The following is a 23,974-nucleotide window of genomic DNA, read 5'->3' as shown; positions in this document are numbered from 1 at the left end:
ACTTTTGGAAGGAGAGTCAGATATCTCTGGAAATGCTTAAGGGAATTGCTAGGTCATGTAGGAAAAAAATTAGAGAGGTGAAAGTCCAGATAGAACTCAATCTGGCCACTTCTCTAAAGGACAATAAAAAATATTTTTATAAATACACTAATGGCAAAAGGGAGGGCAAGGACAATCTCTATTCTCTATTAGATGCGAGAGAGAATTTAGTAACTGAAGATGACAAAAAGGAAGAGGTACTTAACACCTTCTTTGCCTCAGTTTTCAACAGAAAGACAGGCTGTCCTCAGGACAACTGTCCTCCTGGGCTGGTAGCTGGTGTCAGGGAGCAGAACAGTCCCCCTGCTACCCAGGACAAAGCAGTCAAAGACCTGCTGAGCCACTAAGATGCTCACAGATCCATGGGACCAGATGGGATCCATCCCAGGGTGATGAGGGAAATGGCACATGAGCTGCTCTCCATCATTTACCATCAGTCCTAGCTCAGCTGGCAGGTCCCAGATGACTGAAAGCTGGTCAGTGTGATGCCCATATACAGGAAGGGCTGGAAAGGAGGATCTAGGAAACTATAGGCCAGTCAGCGTGACCTCAGTGCCCAGAAAGATTATGGAACAGATCACTCTGAGTGGCACATAGCACCTACAGGATGGCTGGGGGATCAGACCCAACCAGCATGGATTTAGGAGGGGCAGGTTGTGCTTGATCAACTTGGTCTCCTCCTATGACCAGGTGACCCACTTGGTTGATGTGGGAAAGGCTGTAGATGTTGTCCACCTGGACTTCAGAAAGGCCTTTGACACTGTCTCCCACAGTATCCCCCTGGAAAATCTGTTAGTCTACAGCTCTGACAGGTGCTCTCTTCACTGGGTCAACCACTAGCTGGATGGTAGGGCCCAGAGAGTGGTGGTGAACAGTGCTGCGGCCAGTCATTAGAGGTGTCCCCAGAGATCAGTGCTGGAGGCAGTCCTGTTTAATATCTTCACTGATGATCTGGATGAGGGGATGAATCCACCATCAGTAAATCTGCAGATGACACTAAGCTGGGAGCATTTGCCAATCTGCTGGAGGGTAGGAGGGCTCAAAGGGACCTGGATGGTTGGATACATGGGCTGAGTCCAATAAGATGAAGTTTAACAAGTCCAAGTGCCGAGTCCTGCGTTTTGGCCACAATAACCCCCTGCAATATTACAGGCTGGGGACAGTGTGGCTGGACAGTGCCCAGGCAGAAAGGGACCTGGGGGTACTGGTCAAGAGCCAACTGAACAGGAGCCAGCAGTGTGCCCTGGTGGCCAAGAAGGCCAAGGGCATCCTGGCCTGCATCAGGAACAGTGTGACCAGCAGGAGCAGGGAGGTCATTCCTCCCCTGTACTCAGCACTGGTGAGGCTGCACCTTGAGTGCTGTGTCCAGTTCTGGCCCCTCAGTTTGGGAAGGACATTGAGAGGCTTGAGCACGTCCAGAGGAGGGCAATGAGGCTGGTGAGGGGCTGGGAACACATGCCCTGTGAGGAACGACTGAGGGAGCTGGGGGGGTTCAGCCTGGAGAAAAGGAGGCTTAGGAGAGACCTTACCACTCTCTACAACTCCCTGAAAGGTGGTTGTAGACAGGCGGGGGTTGGTCTCTTTCTCCAGGCAACCAGTGACAGAATGAGAGGACAGTCTTAAGCTACATCAGGGGAAATTTAGGTTAGACATCTGAAAAAAATTCTTCACTGAGTGATTGGGCAATGGAATTGTCTGCCCAGGGAGGTGGTGGAGTCACTTTCCCTGGATGTGCTGAAAAAAAGACTGGATGCAGGACTCAGTGCCATGGTTTAGTTGATGAGGAGGTGTAAGGTTAGGTCATAGGCTGGACTTAATGATTTCAAAGGTCTTTTCCAACCTAGGTGATTCTGTGAACAGTGTTTATATACAAAGGTAACTTTTATATCACCAATTAAATAAAAGTATCCCATTGGAGAACATAATCACCACCTCACAAAAAACCTGCAAGTCACACCAGAAATAGCTTTTGCCATTAACCTTGCAAAGTGATTTCAGTTTCAATGGATAAACCAAAACCTTAAACCAATCCAATATTCCTGCACAGATCTCACAAATGTTGGAACAGTATTTCAAAATCTAATCAACAAAATAACGTCTTATTAGGTATTCCAGTGCTAGTTCTCAAGTGGCAATCTGGTATTTCTTCTCCTTCTAAGGCTGGTGACCAAGTTGGTTGAATTGAGCATACAAATACCAGCTTCAGCAGTGAAGATGACAAATAAGCACAGCCCCTTTGATGCAGGCACAAGATGACTGCACTTCTAGACACTCCTCCATAGCAGGCCTTATAGGAGCAGACTGCAGACTGATGGGCTCACACAGAGAAACAAAAGAAATAACTAGTTTCTCTTTAATGCCATTCCTGCTGGTTCAGAACCTTCCAACAAAAAGCCCCACCTCAAAGTCCCTACATTTCATACTGCTGTTGACTGAAACAGAGGTTTCATTTTAATTTTACAGTTTTCAGATATTGCACGTTTGTATCACAAAAGTTCTTATGAAAATAGTTTGTAGACCAAATCACTTCCAGGGCTTGAGCTAACTCCCCTATCATAGACAGGAACATGTATGAGAAACAGGAGCTCTATATGAATGCCTAAGTAGTTTACCACTTTGTGACATAAACAGATGCTGCAAAGATCAGTTAACAGCTGCAGGCAGCTAATTCTATGGCATGCAGGTGGTTTAAAATAACTACACCAGTTAACTCTAAGAACAGAGTGGCAGCTTACCAGGAATCTTGTTCACTTAGATATCACTGTAAATATTACACCTGAAATGAGGCAGACATTGTGAGAGGTAGCTGAGAACGTCTTGATGACAGTCAATTGCAGAATGCAAAAGGGATAGATTCAGTTATTTATTAATCCATTCTCCATTTTACTGCCACAATTATTTCAATATAGCTTCAGATAAACCACCCCAGGAAAAAAAAAATCTAGTGTTTTCATATGAGAGAGCTTGGATACATTTCAACAACGACAGTAAACAAAAGCTCTTGCTTAGGAACAAATGAAAACAATGGACTATGTGCTCAGAGGGAAGGCTTGCTTCTTTGCAAGTGCCTGTTTTAGGATCCCTTCATTGCTTCTTAGCACTCAAACAATGATAGGAGTAGAACTTGTGCTACAGTAATTTTACCCTCCAGCTCTAAATTCTGAAACAGCAGACTGAGTTGATTCTCTAAATTCCTCTACCTCCCTTAACAGCTTCCTCTTAATCTGGGTGTAACTCTGCAGTCAGTTTCCTTACACAAGGCATTGCCAGAACTTTGCTTTTGTCCACTTTGGCCCAGCTTCAACACAGCCCTTCCTTAGATACTTGTGTTTATTTCAGGGCTCAGCAGTAGAGCTACCCATCTCACTCATATGCAACAAGAAATGGATCCAGCACAGTATACACTCATCCAAAACACCAGTACATGCATGAGACTAGGACTACAGAAGACACAGCAAAGAGAATGGTTATTCTTTTCAGTAACAGGCTGCACTTATAGCACTTTAAAAAAAAAAAAAAAGTAGCTCTGGAACCACAGCACAGGTGATGGTACAGCTGAGCAAGTCTTGGGCTAAGAGAGCTGACTTGCTTCCTTCTCCCCTTCTCGTTTCCCTGTGAATAGGGCAAAGAAAGTTCAATTACTGGCTGCAGAGTCAGGTGTGTACTACTGAATATGAGGAAAACTTCAGGCTTTTCTTTCCTCTAGACAAAACTCATCAGTGTTCCTTACAGTGATGTTTGCCTTGAAAAGCTGACCTGGTTCAAAACTAAAAATGCATCAATAAAGAGGGTAGGGGGAGGTTAAGACTTTCCTTACTTGCTCACCTAGGCACCAGTATAGCCCCAGAGAGGTGACAGAGGAAAAGAACTGCAGTAGTAGTCCTCTCAACTGTGGAATAAAAACTGAATGCTAAAGAAAAATCTCCTATGTTAATCTGCCTGCTGTCTCTGGTGAGTAGACTCACTCCTTCCCACACACCTCCACCTCCTTACCCAAAAGGGCTCTTGCACTCTTTTAAGCATACCTACTATTTGTTTAGTTTTGTTTTTCAAATCATCTTCGTGAGCTGAGCTGGCTCTTTGAAGGATCACACAAGAAGTGAGGCTGAGAGCTAAGAAGCAGCAGAGCTCATAGTTGAGACAAGAAGTGGTAACAAGGTCTACTCGTTTTGGCAGCAGATAAACTCTGGATTAATTCAAAAGTCTCACAGAACTGTTTTTCTCGTACTTGATGGTGATCAATCAGTCCACCACACACAGAGATGAAGACCTACTCCCCTTTGATATCTTGCTCTCACTAACATTTCTAGATCCAGTTTCCTTCCTTGAAAGTACTCCAGACTGTGGAAAGCACAAGACCAAATCACCTGGTTCAGCCACTAAGTGAAAAGATAACCTAGAAAGAAGGTACTTTTCTACTGCATTAGTGGGTGGATCCAGATCATGGCAGACTATCAAAATCACTGCAAGGTAAGGGGAGAAGAACTCCTTCTTTCACATGTAACCAACTATGTCAGCTTGGATATCCATGAAACCAGTGCCACAATAACAACTGAGCTGAAACAAGCTTCTTGCTTTCTTACCTTCCTTTAGAAAAACAGACAAAAATAAATCTTAAAATTAGGGTAACAGTTTCAAATAATGGACAAGATTGTATGATTATTATATATATACATATTATACATAAAAATAGGTTATTATCTAGATGATACATATAAGGACCCAGATTTTAAAACTAACTTTGATTTTAACCAGGTAATTACACATTACAAATGTCACAAGATATATACCTTTAACCTGCTTTATGAGATACTTTTAGTTCTTTTCAGTAGTCTGCAGAGCTTCCAGATGTTTCATAAGCCCCTTTCTTATCACAGGCTGCAATTCATTCCCTCTCTCCTCCCTTTCCAACCAACCACAGCAGCTTTATCAAACTCTGGAAAGTGCAGTATTACCTTTTCACGGGCCTAGGCATAACAAGACATGAACCTAAAGCAAAGATTTTTCTTAACCTCTTCTCAGTCAGTTATGTCTTAGTCAGAACTCTACCATCAAGTGGGAAAGCTTTATTTGAAGGACAAACTAAAACATTTCGAACTGCCACGTACAGAGCAAAGGGAGTTCACATACAAATGTAAGCTTGGACAAAAACAGAAGAAAAACAATCTCCAAAATCCTTCATGCTGCCTATGTAATTTCAGGAAAAGTAATAAATATGGCTCTTTTAAAGCTGATTTAGCTTCAACATGTAAACATTTTCAATAGCATATTTTAAGCCAATGATGGAAATTTTTCCCTTCTACATAACAATTAGCACAAGCATACATAGTTAAAGGAGCTGTTCAGCTTTACCATATTTCAGTCTGTATGGCACTGCTCCACTGCTAACTCTGTGTTTTAAAAGTAAGTAAAAATTATTTCCAAACAAAATTAAGCTACATTTGTGTCTATAAAAAAACTTCATGTTCTGCATGGTCACAAACCACTTAGAAACTGCCAGCCATTCATAATAACATGGTTTTAGAAGAAATTGGAGGTGGGGTTGGGTTAAGATTTTTTTGAGTGGCAAGGTGTCTGGGGTTTCTTTTAAAGAAAGTGTTAAGAATTAGTATAAGTGTGCACACTAGCAGCCTCATGAAACCATTTGTATGGACATATAGTTTGTTAATTCTAGCTAACTTGTAAGAGGCTAAGAGGATGTTCTTATACAACACCTAATATCTGTTCTTTTGGGATTAAAGCATAATGGAAAGGGTCTCAAAGCAAGATGTAAGTAGTACAGACCAGTACTCTGGTTTATCAGCACAAACAAGTTCTCGTGTTATCAAAGGATATTAACACCAGCTCTGGTGAGATGAAAACCAGTTTAGCAAAGAAGTACCACTACATACTTAGAGAAAATAAGGGCAAAAGACTCTAATCATACACATTACTAGCTCATAACAGCTGCTGCTCCAGAGCAAAGTGCAAAGACACTAGAAGTATTTCACAAAGAGGATTGAAAAATAAAGTCGATTGCTTAATTTCAACATTTGAAAGTCTCCTAGACAAGTGAAATGGTTGACTAGACAGCTTACTTTACTCTAGAGAGTGAGAATTATATCACCAAGCAACTATGTTTTTTTTCATCATCACCTCCTAATAGGAATAACTTAGATACACTCTTGGTCTAGGAGCAGCAACTGTCTGCTGAAATTGAAAGGCGAGTGAAAATCCATTATGCAAAAAGCTCACAGAGTTCTACAGTAACACATTTAAGAAAAATAGGTGGACCTGCTCATGGAAAATGCAGCAACACTGACCCTAAAAAGACACTGAGATAGGCTACAACTGAAAAGTTATGTTAGTGGCAAGAAATTTGACCACTGCAAAACTAGTACTTGAGGTATCCTAAAGTACAGGAGCATTCTCTGTTGAAATCTAGCAAACACACTCTAATATAGAAAATTTTGGTTAATGTGTATTATTCTGAAAAAAAACAAGATTTCTGTGAGGATGAGAGCTGGAGTTGTTTGCTTTTTTATCATTCCCAGTTTATTACCACATGGTACTTTGCTGATAACAAACATTTAAGTAAAGATTTTACCATTAAATAGAAAAAAATCTAAAAGGAAAACAAAATGACAGACTTTCAGTCACCAACTGCACAAACAGACAATTCTCATATGCCAACAGTATTTATCCTAGCTCAGACCAAAAACTATCTCAACTTCACTGGTGGCCAAAGGCAGATGTATAGGGAAGAGTGGATGAAGACAACAACTCCTACTGGCAATCAAAATCAAAGACACCATCAACCATAAAGGCAAAGGTCTCAGAGGTACAGCCCTATGCAGCATGAACCACTCATGCTTCTAAATTCATTTGCAAACACCTATAATGCTTTGGAAATAGCCAGATCAAATGATTTTTCCTGGTAAACCCTCATAGTAGTCAGTATTACACAGTACTTGCATTTTTCTCTTAAAACTCCACAGCTACAGTCCCACTGCTACAATGTAAAAACCACACAGATTTATGGCAATGTTTTTTAGTATCTGGAATACAGCCATGCCATTTCAGGTCTCTCCCATAACAGAAAACTAACTAGATCCTAAACCAGTTCCAATTATACAAAACACCATTTTTATATATTAAAAAACTCAGTTGAGAACCAGATTAGAAGCAATCCCATGTTCATAAAGCTACCATGTCTGAAGTACCAGAAAAAGAAAAAAAAGTCAGTGAATGACAATGACCAATGAAACAGGGAATGCAAAGGGAGAAGAGCAGCTGAGCACAAGGCAATCTTGCACAGTCAGTCTCTGTGGCTGTCATTTTAAGAGACTGAGCTCATCCTGAATTCCTGTGTTTAAGCAAATGAAAGCATGTGGAACCACAATTCAGAGAAGGCACATACAGGTGTCTTGTATAACTCCAGGAGGGTTTCATTGGTTTGCTTATGGATTGCACAACCTACTTTGTTTTTCAGTGCAGAAAGAGGAGCTAAATGTTAACATCAGTCCTCAGCTGAGTCTCTTAGTTTTCTCCTACAGGTTATTTACAACTATCTGCTGAGTCACCAGGCAGCTGAGGCATTTCCAAAGACTCTAAATCAAATAGCAGAAACAAATTTCTTGATTGCTATGAAATCTACATGGCCTGCAAAGCCAGTGGTATATCTTCACTGGCTCGAATGCTGTGAGAAAGCACCACGGGAACTGAAGAGGACAGTCACCATCCACTCTTAATTTCCATTGTCAGAACTTTGAGTTCAATTTCCTTCATCTGAGGAAGAGCAGTAATACCTAGACTATCACCATCATCATCTTGGCAACTGTGCACGACATAAATTGGCTCTTCAGTACTAGCTCTATTAGAATACTTAAAAGGCTCACAGGAGATCTAAATAAAAGCACAACCAACTTACCACTATTGACATATTCAATTCACTTCAAAAATAATCATTCCAGTAGTTTTAATTAGCTACCTGTAGCAACTCAAGAATACAAGCCACGAGAATTTAAAAAAAAAAAAACCAAAACCAAAAAGCCAACAGCAAATCTGTGAGCCATTTTCCTCTCTGCGTTTCCTTTCTCTTACTCTTTTGATATTTGGCTCTTAAGCAGCTGCAACAACTTCAGAAATGACACATCCATTCTGTATTTCACATTTCAAGCAACTCAAATTCAAGAGTAGAGTACAGACCATTACACCGAGGATATTTCTTTGCAAAAATTTAATCAGTACACAAGCAATATACCAAAGCAACTGTAAGCTGCTGTCTACCACTTTAGTGACTAGTTTTTAGAGATACACCAGAATTGGCCACCTGTTCTGAACTGTGCACTACCATCTTGCATCACTCCAACCTGACAAACCTCTTCTTACTTCTCCTGAATTTGCTCAGGTAATATCCTGTCCTCCTGTCCTGGCTTGATGTCACTCAAGTAAACACTCCACAAAAATCAGAATTTTCAGTTATCATCCACAACCTAAGGCTTCCAACATGGTCATTATAGCTGTGATATAATTCTAACTATTCACCTCTACTACAGCTACTACTGCAGAAGCCTAAAAAATGCTTTCAGAGTTTAAATGTAACATTTAAAAAGCAGATAAAAGTCACATAGTAGTTGCACCCAGTGTATTTAATAACCTCATGTGTAATGCAACTACAATGCATAATTATACTCCACCAACAGATAATTTGGTTCATAGGTATGAAGTACAATTATGAAGGCACCCTCAGAATAGCACCTAAAAAAACAGGTGTGTCATCAAACTTAGTAAGAAGGCATTTAGACAAGTATGAGGAAAACAACAAGGAAAACACATAATACACAGGCACAATGGTTAACTAAGTTAGCTACCCTGTCCTGACAGTAGTTTCAACAAAGTATGCTACTCTCATCCACACTAGGCCGAAGAAGCATAAAACATATTGGCAAAGGGGCTTCAAGCAGCAATTCCTATCAGCATATGGCTCTGCCAACAGCATTTGTAAGCATTATTATTTGTCACGCAGCAGCCAGTTACAAACAGAATGGAGTAAGATTTTGAGAAATGTTCAAGCCTAGATTGGATGGGGCCTTGAGCAATGTGGTCTAGTGGATGTGGCCCCTACCCACACCGGGGGGGTTGTGACAAGATCATCTTTAAGCCCCAGTCCAACCCCTTGACATTCTATGATTCAATATGTTTTTAAAAAGTGACAAGAAATATCTGAAAAAGCAGTGGTGTGTGTACATACATACAAATAAAAAAGAGGTCCCTTAAATTAGACTGGAAGAGCCAGAGCTTTTAAGTCTCCTTTGACAGCGTGTCGTCCCATAGTATGCTACAGCAGCTCCAGCCGAGACGGGAAAGAGCATCCTTGCAGCCTGAGCTGAAGGTAACTCGCAGCAATGAGACGGAAACTCATCACAAAACTGCGGAGAGGAGTGTGGCCTCGCTACCACAAGGCTGCAAGCCACGGGCACTACCCAGGTCTAGATTTCGCTGTGACAGTGCCTTCTCCCTCTCGGCTGGCCCGCTCTGCCGCCGCAGCCAAGGCCGTGACACAGCCCGAGCTGCCCGGCGGCCCGACAGCCAGGCCCGGAGGCGGCTACCAGCGGCCCAAGGCCGTCGGGAGACAAGGCAGAGGCCGCGGGCGGGGCCCGGCGCAGAGGCGGGGGGGAGACACCGCCTCTTCCTCGCGCGGAGCCACCACGTCGGCGGCACTGCCAACACTGCGGAAATGGGCGCGGGGAGCCGGGCCTTCCTCTCCCTCTCCCGCCCCGCTCTGGCCCGGCCCGCGTCGGGCTCACCCACCTGTGTCTCCGATGATGATGTACTTGAAGAGGTACGCGTAGGCCATGGCCGCTCCCGGGCTGCCGCTCCCGGGCTGTCCCGCTTTCGCTCCGGCGTGACGCGCGCGCTCGCCGCCCGGGCTCGCGCTGCGGAGAGGCGGAAACGGGTTAACGGCCCCCGGGCGGCGCCTCCGCCCGTTCGCTCCCTCCTACCTCCGCCCCCGCGCCGCCGCTGGCGGAGGGGCTCTGCTCGCCCGGTCCTGCTGTCCGCCCTCCCTCGCTCCCTCCCACCACGGCCCCGCAGGCGCCGGGAAAGCCAGAACGCGGCGGCGGCGGCGAGAACAATAAACAGGCGCCGAGCGGCCCCCGGACCCTCTGGCGACGTCAGCGCCCGCCCCCTCGCGCCGCCCCGCCTCCGACCCGGAAATGCTGAGCCGCGAGGCCGCCTCCCGCCGGGCGCGGGGTGGAGCGTCTGCCCCCGCCCCGCGGGGCTGAGGGCGGTGGTGACTCCGGGGCGGGTGCCTCGGGAGCTGCTGTCCCTGAGTCTCGAGTCCTTCTGGCTGGGAAACATATCTGGGGTTTATCGACGCCTACCCGTGACCAAACACCACCATGTCAACTAGACCGGGCCGCTGAGTGCTCAGTCTTTTCTTACCAGGGACGATGACTCCTCCACCTCCCTTGGAAGCCCATCCCAATGTCTAAGCGCCCTTTCCGTGGAAGAGTTCTTCCTAATCTCCAGTGTAAATCTCCCCTGGCACAGTTTGACACTATGTGCTGTCATACTGTCGCTGGTCGCCTGGGAGAGGAAGCCGACCTTCAGCTGGTTGTAACCTCCTTTCAGGGAGTTGTAAAGAGTCATGTCAGCCCTGAGCCTCTTTTCGTCCAGGCTAAACCCCAGCTCCCTCAGCCGCTCCTCACGGGATTGGTAGTCCAGACTCGTAGCCCTTCCTTGGACCAGCTCCAGTGCCTCAATGTCCTTCCTAAACTGAGAGGCCAAAGCATAAGCCCTCCGAAAACAGCCAGCAATGAGCTGTTTGGTAGAAGTTTATCATCATCACATGAGTTCTGGCCTGAAAGGGATTTTTTCCTTTCTGTTTCGGTCTTTCCTCACTGAACTGAAAGCAACGAGCCAGGGGAGTAACCTAAATTCACAGCTGGTGTTTAGGACTTTAATTTCATAGAGTTCACATGGGATTGGTGAGCTGGAAGAAGCTTCAAGGTCTTCCATAGCCTCAGCTGCTTCATGAATCATCCGGTGTACCCTGACCTTTGGACATGGAGCAGTCAAAGGCAGCCTGGCTCATGTATCACATCCATACTGAGGCTACACCAGATGCCTAGCAAGGGTAAATGTGGCAGGACATTCCAGTCAGGTCATGCTGGTGATGCTTTGGGATTCCCTTCAGCTCAGCTGTTTGTGGGCTGGGGGTACTGCTCAAGAGCCATTGGCACATTCTTCAAATAAACTGACATTTTACTCCCCTTCTGTCTGTCTGGTAGGATGGGAGTGTCTTTTAACTTTATAGAGGTTTATATTTGTGGTCAACAGTTGGGCAGCATTGACCTACATGGCTTCTAACAGGTATGGATCCAACTTAGTTGTAAAAACTTTCAATAAAGCTTATTGTGCCAAATCCTGTTGTCATATTTCATGACCTGAAACCTAAAATGAAGCTTTTTTAAAAAAATCAAAAATCTTTTCTACTGTGGATGTGTGACCCCCCCCCCGCCCCAAACAACACTAGAAAGTGGAAGGAGCTACTTTATATATTCTATATTCTATATATATATCTACCTTTTCCACGTGAAAATTTCTCAGATGTTTGCCATTGTCAGAAGTTTGCCTCCTATTTTTTTTTCTCCTCTGTACTTCACCTAATTTCTCAACACTATTTATTAAGTGTAGAGCCCAAAACAGCAGTTCTCATGTGTCTCTAACCAGCCTCATCACCTCAAAACTGGCAAACAAGTATCTCCAGTCTTACCCCTCTCTGAATGTGTTTGTGTTCTTTTTAATCAACAACATCTGAATTTAATTTTTGATATTAGATCTCTATTCTAGACAGTTACTATTCAAATGTATCCATACATTTGGTATTTCCCTATTAGCACTGTTTTTTCCTGTGCTAAATTTCAATAATTTTGATCACTCAGTTTAGCAAAAATATTTTATTTTTTTCTCTTTTCATATTATCTCTGCCATTTTGTTACCCAGGCTGTTCATGACAGTATTGAAGAGATCTTGCGTGGACAGGACAGGACATTGAGAAGTGGCATGTGAAATTTTCTCCTAGTTTAAATCCCTCTCCACACTGAAAAGAGACATTTCTTTATTATTTTTTTGCAAGTAGTTTTGATATACATTTTTGTTTATAAACAATTCCTAGCCAGAATGAGTTTTCTCAGAGAAGCAGGTTTTTGCCCTGCTTCCTATGAAAATTAGGCTTCTGTTTTCACATATCCCTGCATGTCTCTGTATCCTGCCCTAATAATGATCATGAAATCTGGCATCTGGATGGAGCAGGGTACCTCAGCTGAAGGAAAGGCTGCAGTTGGGGTCAGCTGTCAAACCAAATCAAGAATTCACACTAAAACAAGTCTTCTCAAGTGCTCCCTCAGCAGCTAAGCCCTTCAGCTGGCATTCTGAATCCATGCTGTTGGCATGGGTTTGTGTGACCTCAACCACTGGAGACAAAGCTGTAGGAGATCAGGCCATAAGCAGATAAGATCTCATCCAGTATAAGTAAAGGTTGCTCTGCTGGGGATGGGGCAGCTCTGCTCCTCCTAATCTGCTTGTGGATCCTACGTTGTTCTAGCACTGTCAGAGTCGTCTGCTGAATTGAAGTGGCTAAGCTTTCATTTTTTCATATTAGCTTTCAGGCAAAATCATCCTGAGTCCCACAGCTACACCAACAAACTGAATAACCTCATCAGTTGGATCCCACCTCTGTCCTTGCATCCTCACTGCTCACAAAGGGTCCTGTGGTTGTAAAGGCTAAAGCTCACTCTATGAGGTCAGTCATGCAGACAGGTATCAACTCTCAGGAGGAGCTCTCTCCTGTAGCTGCCTCCCCTGTGACTGGCAGGATGAGGTAGAACTGTGTGGGCTCTCGTGTCCTTCACCTTTCCTTCAGAGTTCTGTTTTTGTTTCTGTTTTCCTTCAGAGTTCTGTTCATGACATGCTCCAAGTCTCCATTAGTACTACTGGGTATTCCTACATGATTGAACCAGGAAGGGTATTACCCTGAGGGTTGGTCAAGTCTTGACACTCTGTCCTCAACATCCCAGGGTGTTGTTTCATGTGTGTTTGATGTTGACAGACTTTTTAATAGGACTGTAGCAATAGGATAAGGGGTAATGGTTTTAAACTAAGAGAAGGAGATTCAGGCTAGGTGTGTGTAAGAATTTTTTTTTTAGTGTGAGATTGGTGAAGCACTGGAAAAGATCACCCAGAGAGGTGGTAGAAGTCCCATCCCTGGCTGGAGAGGGCTCTGAGCAACCCAATTAAGTTGAAGATGTCCCTGTTTATTGGAAGGAGGTTTGGGCTCAATTGTCTTTAAAGGTTCTTTCCAGACCACACTATTTTATCACTGTATGAGTACATGATTCTGTTTACCTCACTGATGGGATTTGGTCTCATAGTTCCCAAATCATGCAATCTGCTAGACTTCTAGACAAGCCACATTGGCCTGATGTGATTGAATGAGATCTGGTAAGAAAAGGGAATTCTGTGTTGTAGAATTTAGATTTGCTGATGGGGGAAAAGTACAGACAGTGCAGCATGCCCAGTGAGATGGAAGGTGCCTTCAACATCACAGCTGAGCTGGCTGACAGCAGACAGGTGGGTTCAGTTCAGAGGGAAGGCAGCCCTACCTGTTTGTGCTTTGGCAGCCTGGTGAGCCAGGCAGTAACCAGCTTACAGGTGACTCACATGGCAGGGCAGTGCCCCACTGACTTCAGTGGCTGCTCAGCTTGGGCCAACAGCTGCACTGTGGACAGATAACCAGGCCTCTGCTGGTTAGCCAGGCAGCCAAACTGCTCTATGGAGTGCTTCAGTCATTTGTGATGGTTAGGATCACTGATGACCACTGATGATCAGTATTAGGGATAGTTTTTGAATCAGTGTTCGGTAGAGGCTTGCCAGGAAAATATGCAAGAATTTGTTGCTTATGCTATCCCGTGGTAAATACAAGCTAATTTGCTGCTGGAGAAGAGACTGTTCCTTATTGAATGTTATCAGTTGTTCTACAAATCTGAGATGCCTCCAACTAGAGATTAATGCAAAATTGATTTTCCTCCAAGTTATGTGTACCATATATCATGTTAAGTACTAGTAAGAGGCATGCAAATAGCTACTGTAATCATTTTATTTTTTACTTCTCACCTGCTAAATTTACCTTTTCCAGAGAAATTAATGTATTCTTTTGTTAAGCATTATTACTTTGATAGAAGGCTACCATGTAGTCAGACTCACTTATTAAAAAAAATATTAGCCAGTTGATATAAAAGAAACATTGGTAATTCTGAATTGAAGAATTGCAGAGGATTGTTTTTCTTTTCTTTACTTTTTTTTTTTTTTTTTTTGTTAATGTTATCATGACTGCTCATCTGTTAATGATTTTACATCACATGATGAAATATTTCACTGTGATGACTGTGTCAGGATTATATTCTTGCAAATTTGGGAAAGTTTCTGGATACACTTTGGAAAACTATAACTTGCTGTTTATTCTGAGTCACTCAGTTTTTTCCTGAATTTTCCACTTAGCAAACTCACTTGGGGTTTATAGAAAAGCCTTAGGCTTTGCAGGACCCTTTCCACTAAAAATACTATTTAGGGAAGAGGCTTGGAGTCATCCAAAGCTCTCGCAGACCAAAGCATTAGGGTGGATTTTTCAATGGAAATTAAAACACAGAAGCAGAACTCTGTCATAACATTTGAATACAACCACTTTAATTATATTTTGTACAGTAGTATCATTTAACTGTTAGAAGTATATCTCCACCCACACTTCAGTCTAGCTTAAAATTTTTAAATCATTGAGTTGTATGGTTAAATTTTCTTTACAGATGCCGAGTAGGAAATGTTATTTTCTGGTGCCTGTCATTTAATTTGTCTGCACATACTTCTTCTGAACAGTAAGTATATGCTATAATTTTTTCTTATTTGTGAATTTTAGCATTAGATTTGTATTATACTTAGAGAAACAAGACAATATACAAACAAGGCAATATTTTATTTATTATAAAGGTTGAGAATGGGACCCCACTTCATATGGAAATACATATAGAGAGCAGATCCTGCAAGAAAACAAATATAACTAAATCTCAATGAAGATCTGCCTTTGTAAAGATAATTTTTAAATACATGTTAAGCCTGTAAAGGTGAACTGGAGACAACTTCTGAGTTGAGTAGATAGAAATCCATGTCTATGAGTGATGTGTGGCTTGGGTTTTGCAGGTCCAACATCAGGCAGCTTTGGCTGAGATTTCAGCTAACAGCTGGATATGTGTGCACAGTTTACATTGGTACTTTTGATCTGGTGGAAAAAGAGGCTTGGAAATTAGGGTTTTTTTTTAAAAAAACAAACATTCCTTTACAATAGTGTAGTATTTAACTAACAGCTTAAATTAAATGTTCTTGACTAAACATTGAAAATAAAATGCCGCATTTATCCAGTCACTGTAATTATAGAATGCTTTATTACAGTTCAATTAAATTGATAAGTAATTTTTAGGAAAAATTCAGTCCTAATAGCATTTTTTTGTTTTCAAAATATAATCTTGAGATTAAAGGCAGTGCAACAAAAAGTAAAGTATAGTTCTAGATTTTCCAACTGTATTCATATTTTAGGTTCTTGCTCCCCTGGAAATATTTTCATGACCTCTGCTTTATCCCTGTTTATTTATTAATGGCCTTTGCCACTGTTATCATTTCACTCTGTTTTTCCTTGCAAATAACCTTGTTTTTCACTGCCTTGATGTAATAATAAACAGTTTGATAAGGCAGCATGTGATAAATTTTAATACACTTTTCCCATAAAAACAGGGAAAACAATAGGATCCTTGAAATAACCTTGAAATGCCTAAAAAACTAACTGAAAAAATATGTTGATTTTTTAAAAAATTATTCTCAGGAACATTTGAAAATATGTGCTTGTGTAACAAGATTCACAAAAGCATCCAGTAGTAGTGCTAAACAATATCAGAGATCCATGCAGAAGCCTGCTTAAACTGCCATCAAGCTAAATTTTCAGTATTTTTTTTACTTTAGAGACATTTTTTTCTTAATTTTTTTTCAGCTGTCATTTAAAAGTTGTTTTGGCGATGCTTTCAGAAAGAGAAAGTGGAAGCTAAAGTTACCACACAGACTCACAGAAGTGAAAATAATCATGAAGACTTCCTGTTAACTCGCAGCAGGAAGTGAGAAAACTTTAGGGAAACTGGTTTGCTTGAAAAGGAGTAGGAGCAGGCAAGCTTGGTTACACTTTTCTAGTCAGATATATTTAATGGTTAAAAAGAAAATTTTAAATTTCTTTTCATCTTCTCTTCCACGAGTAATGACTTTTTTCTTTTCCATACACCCCTATTGATGTTTTTTGATAGCTGTAGAAAGTATGGAACTGTCTAAGACTCTGGAAGTCAGCAGAGTTGCTAAAGGATCTGAGCTGAGGATACATTAGGGATGGTGTTGCAGAAGTGATCTTTTTCCAATGAGATATTAGCAGATAACCTACCTTACTTTTTTTTTCTAAAAGGTATAATAGCAATTTCTGGTAATTCTAATAAAACTGTTTGTATATAAACCATATCTAAAATGATGCTAAAGGCTTTAAGTTTCTATTGAAACTGCTTAAAATTAAACAAAACAAGATAGCATGAAACTAGAGTTATTTCTTGTTTAAGTACTTCTTCATTATGCATTCCTCTGAATAAGCTTTGTCATAAATATTTTTAATCAGAAGATGTTTTACTTTAAAAATACATGTGTAGGCTCCCTTGATATTCAACCATTGTTGATGTAGAGGGCAGCATTGCTTCTGCTTGTACTTCCCTTAATTTGGTTGACTTATTTTTAAAACTCCAGCCATCTAAAGGTTATTTCTGCCCAATTTCCCTCACTTGTCTTCAGGCTGTGAAGGTCACACCTAAGCTGTTATTGCCCACATGAGCTGTGCCATTGTAGCCTTCCATTGTAGGCTAGGGAGTCTCTAATTCCATAGATCAGAAGGTGGGCAGGTTTTGACTTTTTTCTCAGATGCCTCTATTCATTCATACAGTGTTTGAGAAAGGTAAACAGTACTTCCTAGAATGGAAAAAAACCCAAGAGAATGAATTGCAATGGGGCACACCCCACCATCCCCAGCCATCAGCTTCCATTCATTTTAGATGTCAAATGGGTGTAGGTGTTCATTCCTACATGTTTATTGGGAGCACCTTGTTGCTATGGTCATGATATGTAAAGGAGTACGAAATTTTGGATGTCAAGTATTCTTATGTTTCATGGCAAAAACTGCAGCAGAAAACAATTTTCCTGGCTTCAAGGCACAGTTGATTTTCATCTTATTTCTCTTTGGCAGACAGTTCTCTTTTACAGTTCTATACTTCACCACGTTAAAAGTGGGATTTTTCAATTCTTATTTCCAGTTCAAAATGGAAGGAAGGGTTGTACTTAAGGAAGGTCTTGTCTGCTGAAACTTGAACTCAGATTATATCAATAACCACTGCAATTCCATCTTTTTTAACAGTGAAGCTTGTTTAGTTATCTCAACCTTCATGTCATCATAATTACTTAGCATGGAAAATGTTTGCAGTTTGTGGCAGTGCCAAGCCCTCATCATCATAAATCTTGTCTTGTGGTATGTTGACAGTCCTCCAAAGGCCTACCCTATTTACCTTTCTTTTTTCCTTGTGGTGCATCTTGATCCTATTTTCTTAATTTTCTTCAGAATGGCTTTACATTCAGTTCTGTAATAAAAATTACATGAAAATGGACAAAATGGCTTTCTGGGTAACATTTTCTGTCATGGTATTTTCTTCCCATGTTTTCAAAAGGTACAACGACCAGTCTTTTACAGAACTTCTTGGTGCCGTAGGAAATAAATGCACAGTATATAGTACTTTAGGAAGTATGAACACAGAGTAGTCTACAGATTATGAAAAGTAATCTAGTGTTTCAGAAATAAACCCCAAACTTCCTCCTTTTAGAAAATCAGCCATTTAACAACTGGCTAAGGCCATAAAACAATGGACTCAGCATGCTGCCTTATGTCCTGTAGGGACTGGGAGCCTACTCCTAGTACTCCTTGTAGTGGTTTTCTTTGACAGAGGCAGTAGGGGTATACAGGCAAGAGTCTAAATTAATTTTTCCATAATCAGCAGTTATGTGGAAATTTTCCATAGTTTTTCTTGCCATACACATGAATCAGCCACATGAAGGGGAAAAGCAGAGCTGTTGCTGACAGAAAGAGTGACCATGGCCATACTTGATAAATTCTTTTGGCAGTAGCAGTCAGGCCATAGCCATCCTCTCCCCCATCATGTGTAACACAGAGTTAATTGGTTTTTATCTACTCAGTAAATGGGGTGCTGCCACGTTGCATCAGACTTACCATGCTGAAGATTCTGCCATGTTTTGGGAATGCAACTTGTCTTGGCACAGAAAGGAATGAAACAGCCAACTTCCCCAGAAAGGTATGGCAGCACTAATCTAATTCATGTGGCTTAGACTTAGTAGAAATCAAGATATTTGTATTCTAATGACTCAAATCAAGGTATTAAAGCTATTGCCTCAATTGAAAGCAATGAAAATGTATAGTTCCTCTAGTATAATGTCTGGTGAAGCAGAGAAAGTGCATAGAAAGGCTTAGAACAATGATAATATTTATGGCAAATGTAAATTGAGAAAGTGATGCAGTGCTCAGTTTAAGTAGTATAATGTAACGTATAAAATAAATACAACTGCTTTTGAAAAAAAGATGTTGATTACACTAGACACTGAAAGGAAGAAGACAAGAAAAAGGAAAGATAACTACAGATCAATTATACAAATAGGCCAGTTTCCAAAACAAAGGGGCCATACAGAGATTCACAGTCTTATTACCATATCCCAGTAAATTATTGCCTAATTTATCTGAATTAAGCCTGCTTCTTGTTCCACTTTTATTGGGAAAAAACTGTAATTGGGATCTTTTTGAACATTAACTGGATGGCTTACTGAATATTCCATTCATTCTGTGTCTCCTTCTTTCACATTTTATCTTAATAAGTTGATTTTTCTGGCAGCAATTTTCATTTAAATTATGAAAAAATAATGAAGATTTTATCTGCGTGTACTTTCTTAGATGAAAATTTTGCTGTATTAACAATGGAAAGATTTATTTTATGTAAGTCAGTTTGAAACATGGATTTGTCTCATTGTTTGGAATAGTTCAGTAGTTCAGCTTTACAAGCTCTAAGTTTGTGAATGTCTTAAACAGGCAAACGTTTTATCCTACACCTCATATGTAGATCAAATAGGTTTAAATAGCAGACTTGCAGTAAGCAGATATTTGACCATATGTTCTGAGGTGAGTAATTTTTATACATTTTTGTATTAAAAAGTTGGGCTCTGCCTTTTCTGCAAAAGAGACTCCCATGTCTAGCTGATGCTTAGTAATGTGTGTGATCTAGCTGAGTTTTAGAGAAAGATAGACTTGAAGTGACAAACTGACCAGTTGACAAGCTGAGCCTTATTTTAAAGTAATTACCCACAACTTCTCTACCCAACCTATTTTGTGTAAATATATATATAAATGCAGCTGTTTGCAATTAAGGATCCATTACATAAATTTTTCATGTTTATTATCTTTATTTATGGGAAAATTTTTTCTTCCATGAGAAAAAAATATATATTCCTTATCCCACTCTTTTGAAAATACCCATTTTTTTGTGTTTCCATTAATCCTGAATCTAATTTTCAAACTATTTAATAACAGGTACTTTCAGTACTTTTTGCAGCATGTAATATTTGTACAATACTTTTTACAAACTGCTGCCTCTTCGTGGAGGAAATAATAAGTACTGCAGTAAAGATAAACTTAGCATCACAGAGAGTACATTGTGGACACCAAGGTGCACATTGTGAATTAAATGCCTTAAAAAGTAACTTAGGAGCATCAGCCCAAGGACTTCAGATTTCAGTTGCAGGTGATGAGCATGGCTCAAAGTGTATTTAGCATTTCTTGAACTTAGACTATTGACTAAGCATCTAAATCTGTCAAAGTAAATCAGGTAAGCCCCTGGCAAATTTCCCCAGATGCTGAAGCAAAACTAGATTTTAGACTGGAGTAGAGCTGTTTAAATTCTTCACCAAATAATAATGGTCTTTTTATCTGACTTTGACTCGGGATCCATTGCTGAAAGGAAGGAGGTACAAGGGCAAACATAATCCCTCATCAGAGAAGGCTAACTTGTGGAAGTGCTGGATTAAAGGGGGAGTGAGCTCTCCAGAGCCCTCCTCCAGCAGTGGAACAAGGTCAATGAGAGCTTCTCAGTATTTTTTCCTCAAGGCAGAACTGTGGAAGGTCAATGGAAGCCTGGTACAATACTTTTTGATATGATTGAGAAATGAAAAATATGGAAGTAAGGAGACTGTAGGAATCACTTTAGCTCATAAGAAATTGCAAATCTGAGAAAGAGCCTTTTTCTAGAGAGTTGCTAGTAACCACAGGAAAGAGGAGCTGCTGGAACCAGAGTGCAAAGGTCTGTTTTAGAGAATCTGCTTCTAAAGTAGCAGGCTTTGACAAGATTTGAATATGGAGAAGATACTTCATGAATAATTTATCTCCTTTAACCACATGGATTGTGGCAGCATGCAAACGTTTCCTAGAGCTGCAGTTACTCCAGGAAGGTTAAGAATAGGCTGTGGAGTAGTTTGCATTTAGCAGCCTCCATTGAGAAACAGAGGATAAAAAACTACTTAGAATTTACCAATAGCTCCCTTTTTTAAAATGGACTGAACATACCCTCAAGAGTTCACTGATCCTGAAGGTGTACATGTCTTCTGTAATGACTGAAGCATAAATTCTAAATGTTGGAAAAGTCAGGGCAGCATAACACCTCCCTGAAGACGCATTTTGGTTCATGTACTTTTTCCGGCATGTTAAGTGATCCTGGAGCTGGGAAGGAGGAATTCATGAGAGTTTAAATGGCAATAAACCTATCTGTGAACATCAAGGGAAAAAACGGGCCTGTCTTTGTATACACTGAAGAGTGATGTCTGTCTCCCAACTAACAGCTTACTGTATGTATTGTTTTTTCAATTTGCAGTATCTTCTTTTCCAGTTAAATAATTTAAAAAAATGTGTATTGAAGCACACATATATTCCCATAGTTATACTGCCAGGGATTTGAATTAAAAGAGACAAGAAATAGTTTAGATTTATATAACTGACTCAGGGATAAACATTGCAACTCCAACACCATTCAGCAAGCCTGAATGTTGGAGAGGATCATATATGTGAATAATAGCTACATAAAATCTTTAAGACTTTGTCTCTGTAAATAGCAGCTATAGTAACTCCATCATTTAGTCTTCTGTGAAGATTATTCCTGCTTTTCTGTAATTACTTTATTGCCAGTGAAAGTGATCTGAATATCATGATTGGCTTTTAAAACCTAACTTCACTCAGTTGTTTCCTACCAGCTACCAATTCAGTCTTTGGATGCTTTTGCTAATGGCAAAAAGAAATTCTGAGATAACAGTTAACAATGTCCCCAGCACCACTACAATTGGCTAACTATGGTGATTTGGTACTTCAGAACACAGATTTGCTTTCTCCAAACCATGATTGACCGTTAATATTGACAATGCCTCAGATATGAAATCTTAAAACCGAAACAATTGATGTTTCATTTAACACAGTATTGGCTTTTCATTGTTTCCATGGGCCAGCGCTGACTGCTGACCACCGATTTTAAGATCTGTATGTTTGTGTCCTACTTCCCAAGTCCATAGAAATTATCAAGGTTATTTTGGTGAGGTTCCCTGTAAAAATACAAGGACTGTTATGCATCTCAGAGCAACGATGTTTAATCTTTGGTGCAGGTTAATTTAATTTAGTCATACATGTTGACAGTTATACTGAAGCACACTGTTTTGACATCATGTTTCTTCTAGATATTTGGAGAGTTTGCTTTGACTTATTTAGAAGAAACCTTGAGGAAGGTCAGCAGTCATGGCTGAACCATCACTTTCTTGAATGACTGTCAAAAGGAACAATTTATGCTAGCATAGGTTATTGAAGTCAGCGTTTCTTTTGCAATATTCTATGCTCATTGAGAGTGCTACATTACAAAATCTACTTTTATTATACTGAAAGAAGTGTCAAAATCATTCTTAGCATGCCCCCAGTCACATCTTCTGGTTAAATAATGTAAAAACAGTAAAGAAGCTTATAACTGCCAGCCTCTCTTTCTCCAAAACTTTACATAAAAGTGGACTCATATTTATAGGATGGAGAGTTTAAATTCACTTAGGCCATATCATGGAAAGTTCTTTTAAGACCTGGAACACTAGCTTGTGACTTGAATTTACTACTCAAACAGATTTGTTGTTTCCTTGGTAAAAATTATGGTTAGCAATTTCTTGCACACTTTTTTAAATATTGTCAAGATTATGGAAAATTCAGATGTCGTCATAGCAGGGGCAATGCAAGCATGTTAGCAACTTTAACCTCTTGCATCAATACTATGCCAATGAACATCAAATCCCTTACATAAGGGTGGATTTCAGGCAAGTTTCTGTTAAGCAGAGATTTCTTTGAAGAATCACTGAGTTCCAGATGTTCTTATGATGGCTGTAACATTTTCTGACAGGAATCTCATAATCATCAGTTAAGGATAGGACAATAATAAAGCTGTTCCACACTGAAATACATATCTCAACCTGAAGTTTTGCATGCTATTTTTACCCACTGTTAGAATCTTCATGTATGTTTACTCAACCAAACAGGACTTTTTTGCCTAAAGAAGATGGTGTTTTGTTCAACTATTAACCCTTAATTGTAGTTTTTTTCTGGGTCTAAGGATGAGAACCAAGATTTTACCTGCTGAAAGGCCTGTATTTGAGACATCTATTATTTATTGCATACCATTATGTTTTTCTGCAGCTTCTAAGATTTTGGTATACTTTATCATTCTTTTTTTGTTTTCCTTGATAATTTCCTGTAATAGGTAATACATAATTAAGTCTTCTCTGCAGGCTACTGGTCAAATTTCTCACATGCAGACTAGGGATCCATTTTAAACCTTCAAAAATGTTCGCGTACTCCCCTGTAACTATTTTCCAAGCTATTTTCCCATGCATCCCCAATAAGTCCTCATCTTCAAAGCAGCTCTGTGTTGGTAATCCAAGACACAAATTCAGACTTTTTCTGGATGGATTCAATCTATAAATGCTGAGTGTCCATTACAATTTCATATCTGTAAACTTGCCAGCAGTATTGCCTTTTTAAAGTAGCAAACATATAATATTCAAAATCTTTAGGTTACTATGTATAATTTTCTCTTCTTGAGTCAGGGAGCAATAGCATTCCTCCAAAATATTGCTGTTAAATTTTCAATAACCATGTCCAGTCCCTGCCACACTAGGGACTGTTTCTGGGGAGACACTTCTCTTTCCTTTTCAGTCTGTCTAAATTATCAGAATGTAATGATGTCCACAAGTCCTGGACTGATGAAGAACATATTCCACACTCCTGGGAAACTCAATTTTGATACAGTCATAGTACTTGCTGTTCTTTACTGTACTTTGTTTATAATTTCAGGAACATTGTAGCTATTGATCTAGTGCCAAGCCCAGTTGGGAGTGATTAATTGCCAGCTCAGTAGCCATGGTGCTTAATTAAAACAAGATTTCCCTTTATACTTTTTTTTGATATATTTATGTCCACTGACAGTCTGACACAGTTTCTTTACTCTCCAAACTCTCGAGGCATATCCATATAAAATCATCTTTCCATGGACTCCTGTATCCCATAAATCCCTCCCTCATCTTTCCATTTTATATTTCCAACTAAATTAGTAATCCTAATTTATTCACAGTACTTTATGTGTCAGTGTTTTCTGCTTTGTGTCTGTTCACATGTTATTCTTCTGCATGGCATTTGGGATTATACTAC

General features: G+C 40.4%; 1 protein-coding gene and 1 long non-coding RNA gene across 2 annotated transcripts in view; one reads left to right on the top strand and one right to left on the bottom strand.

The window, feature by feature from the left end:
• Window positions 1-10,167, bottom strand: part of RAB2A (RAB2A, member RAS oncogene family) — a 42,835-nt gene extending 32,668 nt beyond the window's left edge. The window contains exon 1 of the mRNA XM_059861040.1: window positions 9,832-10,167. Within this exon, the coding sequence (XP_059717023.1) occupies window positions 9,832-9,877 (46 nt within the window). The 5' untranslated portion in view covers window positions 9,878-10,167. The remainder of the gene's footprint in view (window positions 1-9,831) is intronic.
• A 2,541-nt stretch (window positions 10,168-12,708) lies between these two features.
• LOC132331773 (uncharacterized) overlaps window positions 12,709-23,974 on the top strand; it is a 62,484-nt gene continuing 51,218 nt past the window's right edge. Inside the window, exons 1-2 of the long non-coding RNA XR_009487687.1 lie at window positions 12,709-12,826; window positions 14,883-14,951. This is a non-coding gene — a long non-coding RNA (uncharacterized LOC132331773). The remainder of the gene's footprint in view (window positions 12,827-14,882; window positions 14,952-23,974) is intronic.

Source organism: Haemorhous mexicanus, chromosome 1 (assembly GCF_027477595.1).
Source record: "Haemorhous mexicanus isolate bHaeMex1 chromosome 1, bHaeMex1.pri, whole genome shotgun sequence".
Classification (NCBI taxonomy): Eukaryota; Metazoa; Chordata; class Aves; order Passeriformes; family Fringillidae; genus Haemorhous; species Haemorhous mexicanus.
The sequence above is the reverse complement of the archived record's forward strand: the minus strand, read 5'-3'. Positions and strand labels throughout refer to the sequence as shown.